This window comes from Urocampus carinirostris, chromosome 10 (assembly GCF_059441175.1).
Source record: "Urocampus carinirostris isolate Australia breed hairy pipefish chromosome 10, RoL_Ucar_1.0, whole genome shotgun sequence".
NCBI classification, from domain to species: Eukaryota; Metazoa; Chordata; class Actinopteri; order Syngnathiformes; family Syngnathidae; genus Urocampus; species Urocampus carinirostris.
In genome coordinates this window covers 12,845,327-12,860,480 of record NC_142358.1, presented here as the reverse complement: position 1 = coordinate 12,860,480, position 15,154 = coordinate 12,845,327, and the positions used below count along the sequence as shown (strand labels likewise).

Here is a 15,154-nt window from a genome sequence, read left to right as displayed (position 1 = left end):
TATGTCCACCAAAGAAAATAGGGAGGGAGTTCAGATATGAGTAAGTTACCTTAGATGTCAAAAATGACCCAAAAAGCTAAATTAGCACTTTTGGTCTTGTTGACTGCATTTCTTCAGCAAGAGGAATCAGGATTGCTGAACAGCTGCGTTTCAACTTCCAGTCTCGAGTTTTCGTATGTTTTCTCCCTGGAATCTTTGCATCTTGAGGTTAATCCAAAACAATATTTATGTTGACTATTAAATATTTGGGCTTTTCGAACAATCATTTCCGGATTTAAGGCTCTGGGTTTTCCATTTTCATGTACCAATGGCCCGGCAAAGAATGGAAATGTCACCCCCAATTTTTTTTGTGTTACTGATTGGTTTATTTTGATGTTATTCTTAATGTTTATTTGTGTTTTGTTTTTTAAACTTATCTTGTGTAGGAAATTAAAAAACCGTTATTTGACAACAGCAGAATGTTTTTATTAGAACAATTTGGTAAAAACGCGATTTGGCACATCACCGAGTCCGGCAGTAAATTAAGTTTCAGACCCCTGATGTAAAAAGTTCTTTCTCGGCTTCATTTTACGCAACTTTTTTTACCTCAGACAGTACAGGCCTAACAATGCTCTTCACAACTCAACGTCCCGGCGCATGCTCTCTGTTTTTATGGCTCAGAACAAGCCGTCCAAAGTCCAGCCAAGTCGCTCTGATAAGCGCAACCAATAAAAGCCGCAGCAGCCTCGCAGTGTAAACACCTCGACCGGGCCGTGGAGGCCCTCCATCCACCTCCACCTTTTTTCCTTCCTTTTCCTTCTTAGACTCATGACCTTCTTCGTCACGAGTCGTCACTTTCGTGTTTTTTCCCCTTCGACGTCTTCTTCTTGCTCTGAATTAACATAAAGGCCCCCATCAGCCGGCCCACTCATTAGCATCTTTTATATCCCTTGAGCCTGCGCGGCAGCATCATGGCACAGTAGACCCAACCTCCTCGCCCTCCAACAGGTGTCAAGCGGTGAGAAAGGCCCAAACGGATTTCAGAGGCTTACACCTGTTCCCCCTCCCCTATTTTATTTTTTATTTTATTTTTTGATGTTCTCCAACATGGTATCCAAGCTGACGTCCCTGCAACAGGAGCTCCTGAGCGCCCTGTTGGACTCCGGACTCACCAGGGAGGTTTTAATCCAAGCTCTTGATGATATGGACCCCAACCCGGTTTCGGGGTTCGTGAAAATGGAGAGGTTGTCGTCCCCTCGTCAAAAAGGCAACTCGAATGGGGAGTGCGACACAAAACCCGTGTTCCACACGCTGACTAACGGGAAGGCCGCCACTAAACTGTCCGGCGACGAGTGCTCGGAGGACGGCGACGACTACGACACGCCGCCCATCCTCAAGGAGCTCCAGTCGCTCAACACCGAGGAGGCCGCCGAGCAGCGCGCCGAAGTGGAGCGCATGTTGGCGTGAGTCGCTCGGCAAACTAGCCTCATTTTTACTTCTGTATTTTGCATTGAATTTCCATGTGTTCTTTTTCTTTTCAATCACGTTGCAACAAACATTGCATCACATTAGAAGACATCACCTGAAAAGAAAAAAACGGGTTGAAACCAGAGGCTTATAAGAGACCCATCCCCGAAATAACTTTGGGCGCTTCTTCTATCAATCCTTTAAACACATGATCACATTTTACATCGTAATAACAATAATCAATTTAGAAATGATCACATTGTTTGAATCGCGACATACATTTAAAAGTTTCTGAGAGTTCCCCCCTAGGCAATGTGAAAAGTAATTTTTTTATGTCTGTTTCGAAATGGAATTCGTCGTGAACTAAGGGTGAGTTCACCAAATATTTTCCAATTATTTGCAAAAAATAATAATGGCGAAATACCCCCCCTTGAATGAACACAGCACTTTACTCTGATTTACTTACAAAAGTGACGAGATTAGATAATTATCTAGGTCACGCTTCTCGGGCACTCCTCGCGAAAACTTTGGCATTGTTGTTTGATGACTAATTTGCATTAAACCCAATAACAGTAAAACGATAAATACAGTTGGGAAAAGACATGACCCATTAACAAGAATAATGATAATAAAGCTCACCTCGTAATCGTAACAAATTGGAGGTAATATCAGAAGGATATACATTCATATTCAATTAATGCACCTTTACTAAAAAATATTTTTGTTACTTCTCACCAGCAAGGCAGAAAAAAATGGTGTGAGCAAAACAAGGCTACATTTAGTGCATCAACTAATACTAGTAATAAATTGCTTTAACCTAGAAAAAACAGATGTTATATTAACGTCACTATAGAAATAGCCCCAAGCAATTATTATTAAGAGTTCTCCTCCTTCAATAACAAGTATTACTTTTAATGTACTGTACACAGTAAAATAACTATACTAAAAAAAAAGAATCTTGGACCATAGCTATAACTTATTTTTATTTTACTAATGTGTAACTTAATTTAAACCAATATCATCATAATTAAATGCAAAGTTAATAAGGCTGTTATACACTCAATTAATAAAAAAAATCAAGTAAACTAAATGTGATGTATCAATATGGCTGTAAGGACCATAGGTTGTGTTAAAAATATTCTTAGAGTGCTAAATTCACACGATTACTGAGTACCTTAAATAAACCAGTGTTAAATTAACATGTATACAAAAAGCCGCCCTACTTTTACTTCAATGGTAGTAATAGTGGTAGTAATAGTAGTATTAAACGTTTATTCTTCCAATCTTAATTTTACACCATTTCTGTGTACCTTTAAAACAAAGAGAAATTAATGAATAAAGGGCAAACTTTTAGCACTACTTCAGTGTAATTAAAATAATATGATCAGAACGTTTTACTTTTCACCTCGAAATAAAATATAGTGAAGCGATTAAAAGTATTATATCTAAAACGTGGGAAAAATGGTTGTAAAGATGATATTTTGCTATCTTTTTTACGTCAATAATAAAATGAAAACAATCTGCTCTCCACCTCGCAGTGACGGGCAAGAAAATAATCACACAATAATACGCACTACTTACCTGGAAACGATAAAAAAAACTTACAAGAGGTTGTACTATAAAGATTTCGTTAGTAGTAAAAAAAAAAAATACACACAACCACGAACATACATTTACCGGCGAAGAAATGGTATTTTCTGCGCGTGTCGGGGAAAAAATAATAATCCAAGCAGCAGCGAGGCCTGCAGATTCTCGAAACCACGTGGAGCCAACGAGCGACTTCTTATTAATTTTATTCTATAAATCATCAACTGGAAGATACACACGGGTGCGATTAGGCTTCAATGGACATTAGGTTATTCATTGTCAAAAAAAACCGTTATAAACTAACATCTCTCACATTTCCACGCGCGGGCCTCAACATTCTCCAAACAAACATGCGCGCGTGTGTGTGTTTTTTCCTTTTTCGTTATTATTAGATAGGTTACAAGTGAAGTGATATCCATTAAATAAATATCCTTGAGCCTTTCTCGCTAAAATGTTGGTCATTACTCGATCACAAAATGGCTGCCATGTAGAATGGGAAAGTCCGTTTAAAAAAATATTATCAATTGCTATTGTTTTATCACGATTATTCTTGTGATTACTACCGTTTGACGTGTTTAGTACGACAACTCGTCATTTTCAAAGCTGATTCCTCAGCACATTAGGTGAATTTTCCGTTCTGATTCTGCTTTGTAAAGTCCAAAGTTTTTGAACGCACCTTTTGAAAATATTTACTGCCGCATATTCAAACTGCAGTGATAGAACGGCCCATTATTTTTCCCCCCTTTTTTCTTTTAAATCTAGCTATAAAGCCATGCCAGGGGAACGCTGTGATACCAGAAGCAGACAGTTTGGGTAAAACGTTTTTTTTGTCTGTTAAGTCCCAACAACAACAAAAAGATGGATACATGTTCATACAAATATCAGACAGAGTTTCTAGATTTACACTATCTCAAGAATAGAGTCCCCCAAATATGGAGGCATAATATCTTAAGAGTAAAACAAATTGATTAAACAAGGTTACTGAAAAGTCAAACTAATATAATTGGAAATAAAATATGATCCAGGAGCCTATTGAAATCGAAATAATCCATAAGAATATGGAAAACAATACCCACAATAACAATGCCAATTTGTGTTCACTTATTGGAGATTCGCCTAACCATATCTTTTTATTTAGGGGGCAATATTGGATTCACATCCTTTGTAGTGCAAGCTTCACAAATATCTGTATTAACTAACAAACACATAATTCTCTCGTCACTGCATTGAACTCTCGATTATATAAAGACACTATTAGCCTCGTTAGCAACCACTAATAAGCGCCAATTGACATGACACCTCTCACAATTAATATGTTGTAGAGATGATCCAACTATCTTTCTATGAGTAAAATCAGACATTCAACATTCCAGAATAAAGACAGTTTGTAACTGGGTGTGTTTTTTAAAGTTTATTTGGTTTAAATAAATGCTAGTTGCCCCAAAAGAACAATTTTGGCCCGAGTAGCGATGCGTTCATGACCTTTTACACAGTAGGAGATGTCATAAATGGAGATAAACCTTATTCGGAGTGGGAACTGAACTTAATTAACACTTGACATTAATTTGAGTTGGCAAATACTTAAAAAAAATAATTGTTTCAAACATAAAAACACAAAACTGGATTAGAATATATTAAAATGAGGTTTATTCGTGAGTTGATTCGCCCCCTATCGGAATTTTTCAAACTTAGGTCAGACGTCATTTTCATCATTGAAATGCTTGCGTAAAATGTATTTATTCACGCTTAAATAATGTCGTGTCAAGGGTTTTTGTTATTGTATTTATTAATACCATTTTAGTTTTAATTGTATTTATTTTATTTCCGTTACATATTTTTGGGGAGATTATTTTTCAGACCTTGCATTTTTAATGCATTGACTATCGTTCACTTAAAGGGATAATTTCTCTATTTGACCACTATATGTAGCTGTATTGCAGAGTGCAACTGAAAATAAGTGCTAAAAAGAGAAAGAAAGGATACAAACTACAGAGACTCAGAGCAACCAGACTGCACCATTTTTCTCTTTTTGCACAGTCTTTTGTGAATTTTTTTGTTTTTGGGGTACCCTTAGCAGCAAGAAGGCGGATAATCATGTCTGCTCCCTCTAGGTGAGCCTCCTCTTATGTAAAATAACAACAATATTCTCGACCTATAGATATTTTTTAAAAGCTTGTTTGTATGATAGTTTATACATTTTTGCCCATTATTAAAATCAAGATTGGTCTTTTTCTTAATTATTTTTTTTACCGCTACTAGACGCAAAATAATACGCACTGTCCTCTTTTATCTGCGCCAGATGTACAATACTTTATTCAAGCCGTAATTCATTTGCGTACCACTAGAGCAGGGCTATCAAACTGGCGGCCCGCGAGCCGGATAAGGCCCGCTAAGGGATTGCCCACGATACAAAGCTGAGGGAAGCGCAAGAGAAAAACGAGCTGCAGGTTGAAATATGTTCACTTGATGTTGCCAAAGCCAGGTGCCTCTCACAAACGCTGTACTTGTATTTCTCTCTCTCTCTCTCTCTCTCTCTCTCTCTCTCTCTCTCTCTCTCTCTCTCTCTCTCTCTCTCTCTCTCTCTCTCTCTCTCTCTCTCTCTCTCTCTCTCTCTCTCTCTCTCTCTCTCTCTCTCTCACTCTCCCTCCCCTTTTCTCTCAATCTCTATCTCTCTTTCACTCTCCTTGCCTTTTTATTGTCTTTCTTTGTTCCTCTTTGTCTCTTTCTCTGTCTGTGTCATTTTACTCCTTTTTGCGCTCTCTTCCTTTTTTCCTTTTCCCTCTCTTTTCTCTCTTTCCCTCTCTCTCTCTCACTTCCTTTCCCCTTCTTTCATTCTCCCCTTCTCTCCTTCTTTCCCTCTTTTCTCTACTTCTCTCTTTCTCTTCCTCTTTTCTCTCCTTCTCTCTTTCTATTTATCTTTGGATTTATTTATTTCTCTCTCTTTCTTCCCCCCCTCTCTCAATATGTTTTTTGTTTCTCACATTCTCTCTCTATTTTCTCTCTCTCTCTTTCTTTGTCACACCCTCTCTCCTTTCCTCTCACTCTCTTTCTCTTATTTCTTTCTCTTTCTTTTTCTTTCTAATCTACTAGTCTGGCACCCCGAGAGAATGTTTGTTCAATTGTGTGGCCCCCAAGTTTGACACCCCTGAACTAGAGGGTGCTCATTAGGACTAGCACAGGGGTCTTCAACTTGGTGCCCGTGGGGCCCCCTCAAAACACCTCAGTATCCCTCAGGAAGGTTCTGAAAATAGGTCACCGGTGTTGGGTCATTGTGATTTTCTAGGACATTCGATTTCTTACTGGCATGATGTTTTTGACTGTGGTTTACTGAGCCCATTTTAACTTCTAATAACATGGTAATAGCATAGTAACGACATGGTAATTACATGATAAAGTGTCATTTTACAAACGAATATCAAACTGGTAGCCCTTCTTGCCAATCAGTATTAAAGTGTAGCTATCAGCTTCGAAAAGGTTGGTGATCCCTGGACTAGCGTCACACATGCTGCGCTTTGACAACAACTGCTGCTTTTGAGTATAAAACATCACCTAAAACGCAGGGTAACAATTGAATGTTTTTTTTTTTCGGTTATTGAGCTTATCATACATTTTCTTTTGGACTTGTTTCTAGGGAGGATCCATGGCGCGCCGCCCGGATGATCAAAGGTTACATGCAACAGCACAACATCCCCCAACGGGAGGTGGTGGACATCACAGGCCTCAACCAGTCTCATCTTTCGCAGCATCTCAACAAGGGAACACCCATGAAGACACAAAAACGTGCCGCCCTCTACACTTGGTACGTGCGCAAGCAGCGGGAGATCCTCAGACGTAAGTCACCACATAGTCACATGGAATACAAACAGAATTTAATTTATTCAGTCCGAATCGTCTATTGCTGGATGTGCTATTTTTCTGTACATTTCCTAATGTTATTATTTCTACAATCACTTGTACAATTTGAGTGACAATATCAACGTTTGTATATTCAGTTCCAAGATTCAAAATTGTGTTTAATGTCATTAATATAGAATCCTAATGAAAAGTTCTTTGCAACCCAGGTGTATAGTGTTTATAAAATAAGTTAAAAAAATACAATCAAATCTAATAAGTACATACAAAAAGGATAGACTATGTGCATGTATTTTTCAAAATGCCATTGTTTTACAATGATTATAATGGTATTTACTGGACTATAAGCCGCACCCTATTTCAGGGCGCGCCTTCAAAATAGTCTTCTCATATAAGACGCTCCATAATATAACGTGCATGAAATGAAAACCACTGTGATGGCTAAGGTTGCTTAAAAAACAAGGGAAAATAATGGAAATGAATTACTGTATATTCTTTCATAAATTGTTACCGTATTAAGTAGCCTTTCATATTCTTATAATATATCTTACATTTTCCATATTTTGTGGCCTTTAAGGCACACTAGATTTTAAGGCGCACCTGTATATTTCTGGCAAATTTATAGTTTTTAGGTGTGCCTTATAGTCTGGAAAATACGGCACTGTATTAACAGTAAATACATTTTTTAACTTTTTTTTATAGGGACATTGAGTATTATTTAGCACCTCCTAGTGGTAAATTTTTTTTTATCCCCCCCAAAAACAATATTGATTTGAGTAACAAGCAAAAATACATGAACTATAATAAAAGATAAAACAAATTCTTACAGGTCAAATCATTTATAGTTATGTTACATAACATGATGCTCACTTGCATGGATCCATCATGATTATCCGCCATCTTGTTACTTCAGGTACCCTCAAAAACCAAAATCATTGCGAAAGGCTGGGCAAAAAAATGACAAGCAAAATTGTGCGGTTTGGTCACTTTGAGTCTCTATATTTTTGATTATGCTTTCTTGCATTCGTTTTTGGCGGCACTACACAATACAGCGACTTCTAGTGGTCTAATATGACACAGGTATATTTGAGTTGTGCAACTTCTACTTCCTTAAGACTTATTACTATTTTATCACTAGAATTTTATCATGTGTTATGTTGTGTTTATATTATCATGAGTTTCATCATTGCTGTTACAATATTATTTTTTCAGTAAAACGTTATTTTTTCTCGACTATTTTTATAAAAATATTAATGTGTATCAAACAATTATAATACATATGTTTATAATATTACTCTTATAAAAGTACTCAGTTTATTTGTTATAATGAAATGAATTATGTTTTTATCATTATTTGTATTAATTTTAGATATAAACTGTTCATAAGTTATATTTTTTTAGTCCTAATATTTTGACACATGATTAATTACATTTTTTTACCTGTTGCTTGCTACTTCTTTGTATAACTATCTCATCGAGAACACAATTATACAGACATATTTGTCTTTTTTCCACTACTATGTGAAAAAACATGTCCTTTTCAGTCATTTATTAGTTTATCGCAAATAATGAAATTATGTTTTTTTTTTCACATGACAGCAACTATTTGTATTATTTGTATTGATTTACTTCTTTTCTGATTTTTAGAATTGAAAATGCTTACTGCAACCACTATAGCGCCATATACTATTCCAACCAGCCCTGCTCCAATGCGTAGTTCTGATATTGGATTGTCCTCGAGTGTTCCTTGAGTTTCATGATAAACATCGTGCAAATTCCGGCATAACTAGCATTGTTTGTCCTCCCCTCTCTCTCTTTTGTAGAGTTCAACCAGGCTGTGCAAGGTTCCGGCAGCAATATGACGGACAAAGGCAATCACGATCCCGTGTTCTTTTTCCCGGAATACAACCCGTCTGGCCAGGGCGTGGGCCAGTCAGGCAGTGAAGAGGTGGGCGGTGAGCCTTCCTCCAAGAAAATGAGACGTAATCGTTTCAAATGGGGCCCCGCCTCGCAGCAAATCCTCTACCAAGCTTACGAGAGGCAGAAGAACCCCAGCAAGGAGGAGAGGGAGGCATTGGTAGAAGAATGCAACAGGTTGGTTTACCTCTGTAACATTATTGACATACAGTACATGATTTCTACACAGCCAAAGAACATAATTTCATATGTACCCGCTGACTATATTTGTGAAATTCCATTTGAATGGTAGGACTTTTTCAAACTCTAGAGAGGGCATCATAAGCCGTCCTCAGTTGGACACACAGCAATCGAAGACTCTGATAAAAATTGTGGCACGAGTGAGACAGTGAGAGAAACAAGACATGTGTGGCTGAGGGAGCTTGTTGGTTTAAAAAAGGATCCTGTGATGTCAAGAAAAGGTGGAAGAAATCAAACTCAATGTGACAGTCAATGACTGCAGATACACTAGGAGATACAAACAACTGAAGACGGACAAAAAGCAACCAACAAACACAGTCCATAACAGTCACTTTAGTTTGTCTTGGGTCGTCCTACTGGATAGGGTTCTTAGGGAGGACAGACTTTTCTTCCTCCTCTTGCTTGTTTAACATATGGGTTGCGAGACAGGTAAAGTAAACACTGGAGTGAAGCAGTTCGGTTGAGGTTTTTATTAAAATAAAAACAAAAAACATTGAATAAAACTGAATACTCTGGGCCTGAATGTACAGAACAAAGGCTGTGCTGGTTGTAAAATGGCTGACAATCAATTATATACCAGAAGGGCTGAACACTGCAGGCAATAAAAAAAAATAAGTCAGTGGAAAATTCCCCAAATCCCATCTTTATACCAGCCCTATGTCTAGATTGAATCCTGCAGGTGGCCTGATAAGAATCAAACAATCCCTCCAACAGTAAATCAGAACACCACTTAGAACAATGTAGAGATTGTATCACGACTAGAGGAGTGGATACATCGAGATGTCAAGTGAACAAAACAAGAAGTACAGCTAAAAAATAATACTTGGTTCACAGATCCCTTGAGCGCCTGGGTAGAAAATTTATGTAACAGTGACTAATTGACTACATATGCAGTGACACTATTCAATATAACAACCATCTCAATGAAAAATAGGTCCTCAAACCAGGTTTAGCTTCTCATCCCAACTCCAGTGGGGAACCCCAAAACACAATAAAGTTCCCTCTATCTTGGATGTTGTTCTTCAGTCACAACTCATGACTGAAAACTAAGATTTTAACCACCTAGGCTACATCAATCGAACAGAAAGAAGAACGTGGGTGTCCTTAGATTGCTTCATTAGATGACGGTGTTTTGTAGGATGGAGATCTCTGAATTATGCTCACTTTGACCGCAGTAATAAGGATTGGTCGTCCAAAGGGACCTGTTTTTCAGTAAAATATGGGGTGGAATAATTAACTTTCAGTGTTTTGGAATTGGAGTTAGCCCAATCTGGTTCTCCTGCCATATTCGACCCTTGTCGCCTGTCAAGTCAAGTTCAGTTTATCTGTATATCCCTAATCACGAAAAGTCTCAAGGGACTGAGCAGGATACAATTATAACATACCCTGATCTGAAATCTGCATGCGAGCAAGGAAAAACCAAAAAAACTCAGCTTGAGGAAAATTAGAAACCTTGAAACCATGTTTATTATTTGTAAAGACGTAAATATGAGGACCTCATCATAATCAATGGATAGCTTTACACTGCAGGAAAATCAGAATGTTTTAAACAAACGCGACCTGTTCGAATGAACGGTACATATGCAATTTTTTCACACCAGACCCAGGCCACTTTCTAATGTGGTCCAAAATCCAACACGAATCTGAGTTTTGGGATTGAGACTGCTCTGTAAACGGTCAGGATGCATTCATGCAACCTGCACTGCGACTCTACACCTACACATTTCTCCAAACAGACGTCGCTGCCACTTAACGCTATAGTCAAGTCAAGTCATGTTTATTTGTATAGCCCTTTATCACAAGGAGTCTCAAAGGGCTGCACAGTGCAAGGTGTGCGTCTTTTAGGTCACAATTTAAGCCGTAGGGGCGCTACAAATCCACAACACTATCCAGGGTAGCACTCAACTCAAGAACAAATCAACCAGTTTAAAACAAACACAACAAATGTGATTAAGGGTAACGACAGATTCTTGAATGCATCTCAATTCTGACGTAAAAGAATCAGAAGCTTTTCGTGAAGATCGAAATTTCTGTTGTTTGAATCTTAAATAATACACGACAGGTCATTAATAAGGCGGAGCTGAGAGGGATGATTCAATATTCCGCCGGGGACAAGCCTGCATTGTTCAACACTCCTCGAGTCCGCTTGCTAACTGCATCCGTCTGTCCACGTTATGCTATTGTCTCCTCTTGCGCTCTCTTCAAAGTCACTTGCGGTCCTAGTGCTCATTTTGCTCAGCTTGTAAGATCACGCTTGTTTTTGGACAAAGTTACGACCAAATTTTCCGTGCTAGTGCCGATGTGTAACGGAATGAATCCGGATATCAAAATAGTCAAAATCCTGGCGGTCTTTCTTCTTAATCTTCTTCTTAAAAAGTTGTACATGTGCTTCCCCCGGAAGCACAATAACTTTAAAATTGCTAGATGCTCTCTGCCGTCGGCATCCATGACTACTTCTGTAAACACTGAGCGCATTGCGTGTGACCTCACAAGTCCTCTTACACGCATGCCACTTGTAGCGTTCACACAGGAGATCACATAAAAGTCACAGGAGATTGAATACAAGTCACATTTAGGATTTCACCCCAAAAAATGGGAATTGAGCATTTAGCTCTGCGATGTGTATGCCCCCTTAGAGCCGAGTGCATCCAAAGGGGAGTGTCTCCTTCCAAAGCCCAGGGTTTGGGCTCAAACCTGGTGACGGAGGTACGAGTGTACAACTGGTTTGCCAATCGACGCAAGGAGGAAGCGTTCAGGCAGAAGTTAGCTATGGATGCTTACAGTACGCCGGCCACACACAGCATCAACCCGCTGCTTTCACACGGATCGCCGCATCACCCGCAGAACAGTGCCTCACCTCCAAGTAAGAAAAAGCTGTTATTATGCTGGGAAAATAACACTTCATTTACCGGTTGCCTGCCTCCTTGAAAAAAAACCCATTTGAGACACAATCAATTTATATTTGAGAATTGCTGTTTTCGATGGGTGGTGCTGCACCATGTTGCTAGGCAGACTTTTCTAGTATACAAACAATTCGACTTGCTGTTTCCAGTATTACTCAGGGTAAATGCATAGGTTTTTGTCTTGATATTTGTGAAGGCATTGGTATTGTTTTTTTAAGTGATCACACAATATTGGTCTGGAAAAAAACTATGATTTCTCAATATTGATGGGGACCAGTTCCCTCCGACCATGCCAAAACCACACCCTTGACTCAGGACCAAATGGACTCTACACAGAAAAAGGACAGGGATAAGCAACAGGCATGAATGTTTTTATATTTTCATCCAATAATTTATAAAAACAGGTAATATGATAATATAAATTAAATATTTTTTTTTGTTCCTATCAAATATTTTTTTTATAATTGAATATTTTAAAAAAATCAATTCAATGAGTTAATATAGCATTACAACATTAAATTCCATGACATAAAATACAAATGATTAAATAAATAGCAATATTGATCAAATTAATAAAAACATTACTTTAAAAAAACAAAATCGGAAAATAATTGCTGTATAATTTACACATGAAATAAACACGTCTATTATTACACAACATTATATTTTGTATAGGTTTATACATAAAGTAAGCAAGAAAGTACGTCAAAAATATTGTAAGTTCATATACAGTACTTACACATTGCGCAAAAACACATCATAGGACAGAATGATCATGTGACAAATTTATTCAGGATCAATAATCTAATTGAACAAAAACAAACAAGACATTTCAATAGATTAAAAAATTGCCGAAATATTTCATTTATAATATTTATATGATACATTTATAAGTATCATACAAGGCCTTGTGCTACTTTAAACACATAGTATACAAAATACAGAATTGTCACAGATCAGACAGACGAGGACCACAATAACGTCACGTTAAGAAAGTTTATCAAGGGAGGGGCGAAACGGAAGAGAGGGTCTTGGAGTGAAGAGAAATCTTTAAGTGGAGATTTGGGACTACCTTTAAGAAAGATGGCTTGAAAGATGGAATGAAGAGGAAAACGAGCAACAAGGTTGGTGTGGCAGGTCTTGGAGTAGGTAAAACACGAGTCTAGAAGACTGGGGCAGAAGAAAACGCAGAAGGGTCAAACAGGTCCAGGTTGATAGTCAGAATCACAGACAAACAGGTTTTGGGTGTAGGCTTTGCAGACGATCTGACAAAGGTAGGCTGTAAGGCAGGGCTTTAAATATAGAGCTTGATTTGCAGGGAATTAGAAACAGCTGGTGGTAAACAAGAACAGACTGGTTACCTGTTAAGAGAGAGCTCATGACACAGAATAGGGCTGATGATCATGTAAAAACCTTTTCATTACCACTTATCGAATTAAAAAGGAAAAATTAAAGGTATTTTTAAAAGATTAAAAAATAACTTTCACAAATACATATGTTATACATACATTTTCAGAGTACCTTGTTGTTTTTAAATTAAATCATTTTGGAGCACAGTACAGTAAATCCCATTACTGTTTGTTTTAACAAAAATCGATTTGAATATGAATATTTTGACTCAAAAGATGTGAGTTATATGGAGAACTGGTCCTGTCTTTTGTAGTAATAAACGTATCAACACATAAATACCTAAAAATATATGCCATATAAATACATAAACACATAAATAAATCATGTCAGACCTAAATATATGACATAAATGCAATTAATTTATTGTTTACACATTTTGTCATTGATTTTTTTCATGTATTTTGTCGTCTATTTGGTCGTGTATTTTGTTTTTTGTTTTGTCACAACACAATGTTATTCAAATGAGGAGGCGGTCCAGTTGCCTGATCTTCACACTTATTGGTTGATCAGCGATGAACGATCGGTGCGCTTGTCATTCAACCAATAGACAACATTAACATTAACATTAGAATAGAATAGAATAGAATAGAATAGAATAGAATAGAATATACTTTTATTGTCATTGTTACAAAATGGGTTGAACGTATTGTGACAACGAAATTGGACGTGGCACTCCAGTTTCACATTTAACAGTGAGGATAAAAGAAAACAAAGAAGATAAAGGAACAAAGAAGATAAAGGTTATAATTTAAACAATATTTTCACAAAAAATGTGGGCATGTAGGATGTTACATACAGTTTTGGGATCGTATTAGTGCAATATGCGGTAGTGCAAAAATAGGCAACATTGTCTACATTTGGCGGGATTAGAGGTAAGATCGGGCCAAAAAAAAGCACCCGAGCCCGACGCAGGCCCGAGGGGTATTAAACCCGACCCGGACCGAGCCCGACTAATTAACTGGATTTGCTGGCCCGGCCCGAGGGGGCCCAAAATTACATATTTTATTTATAAGGAGGGGTGATTTATGATAACAAATTAAACTCTGCCTTTTGTTACAACATCTAGGCCTAAGTTAAATAAAACTGTATAAACATTTACATCTTTTATATTTCTGTGTCTGCACTGCAGATGTTACATTAAGCGACAATCTGTCATTGACGGTTTTTTTTTTTTGAGGTAGCGAAAACATTTAAGGGCGTCCGTCATTTTGACGACTTGATCATTGGGCCATAATCCACAGCAGCAGTAGTAGTACGTCCTTAAGATTTTAGCGCAGCACTTTCATTAAGCGGGTGTTGACGTGTTGTGCCCTTTTCCGACTCCTATGCAAATTCCCCCCCCCCTGATCGTATTCTATATAAAACGCTTATTAAAACAATAAAGCGAGCTAATTATAATAATTGGGAGATCCTAGTCTATATAACGCGTTTATTTAAACAATAAAGCGTGATTTTATTCTGCAAATTGCGTTTTTTAACGCGGATGAAAATGTCACCAACGTCAATGTACGCTTCCGACAAAAGCGATCGTATTCTATATAAAACGCTTATTAAAACAATAAAGCGAGCTAATTATAACAATTGGGAGATCCTAGTCTATATAACGCGTTTATTTAAACAATAAAGCGCGATCGTATTTTACAAAATGCGTTTGTTAATGCGGATGGAAAAGTCACCAACGTCACTGTACGCTATGATTTCCGCAATCACAACTAATTGTACACAAATAATATTTATTTGATTTACTATATTCCTTGGTCTAGTATCCATACATAGTTTAAGTATATATTTTTAATGAA

The 15,154-nt window shown here is 37.5% G+C and overlaps 1 protein-coding gene across 2 annotated transcripts in view; it reads left to right on the top strand.

Annotated features, from left to right (window-relative positions):
- Positions 1–758: 758 nt before the first annotated feature.
- Positions 759–15,154, top strand: part of hnf1ba (HNF1 homeobox Ba) — a 49,602-nt gene continuing 35,206 nt past the window's right edge. For both annotated transcript variants that reach the window (XM_088345818.1, XM_088345817.1), the window contains exons 1-4: positions 759–1,442; positions 6,665–6,864; positions 8,709–8,979; positions 11,679–11,905. In XM_088345818.1, the coding sequence (XP_088201944.1) occupies positions 1,075–1,442; positions 6,665–6,864; positions 8,709–8,979; positions 11,679–11,905 (1,066 nt within the window). In that variant the 5' untranslated portion in view covers positions 759–1,074. The remainder of the gene's footprint in view (positions 1,443–6,664; positions 6,865–8,708; positions 8,980–11,678; positions 11,906–15,154) is intronic.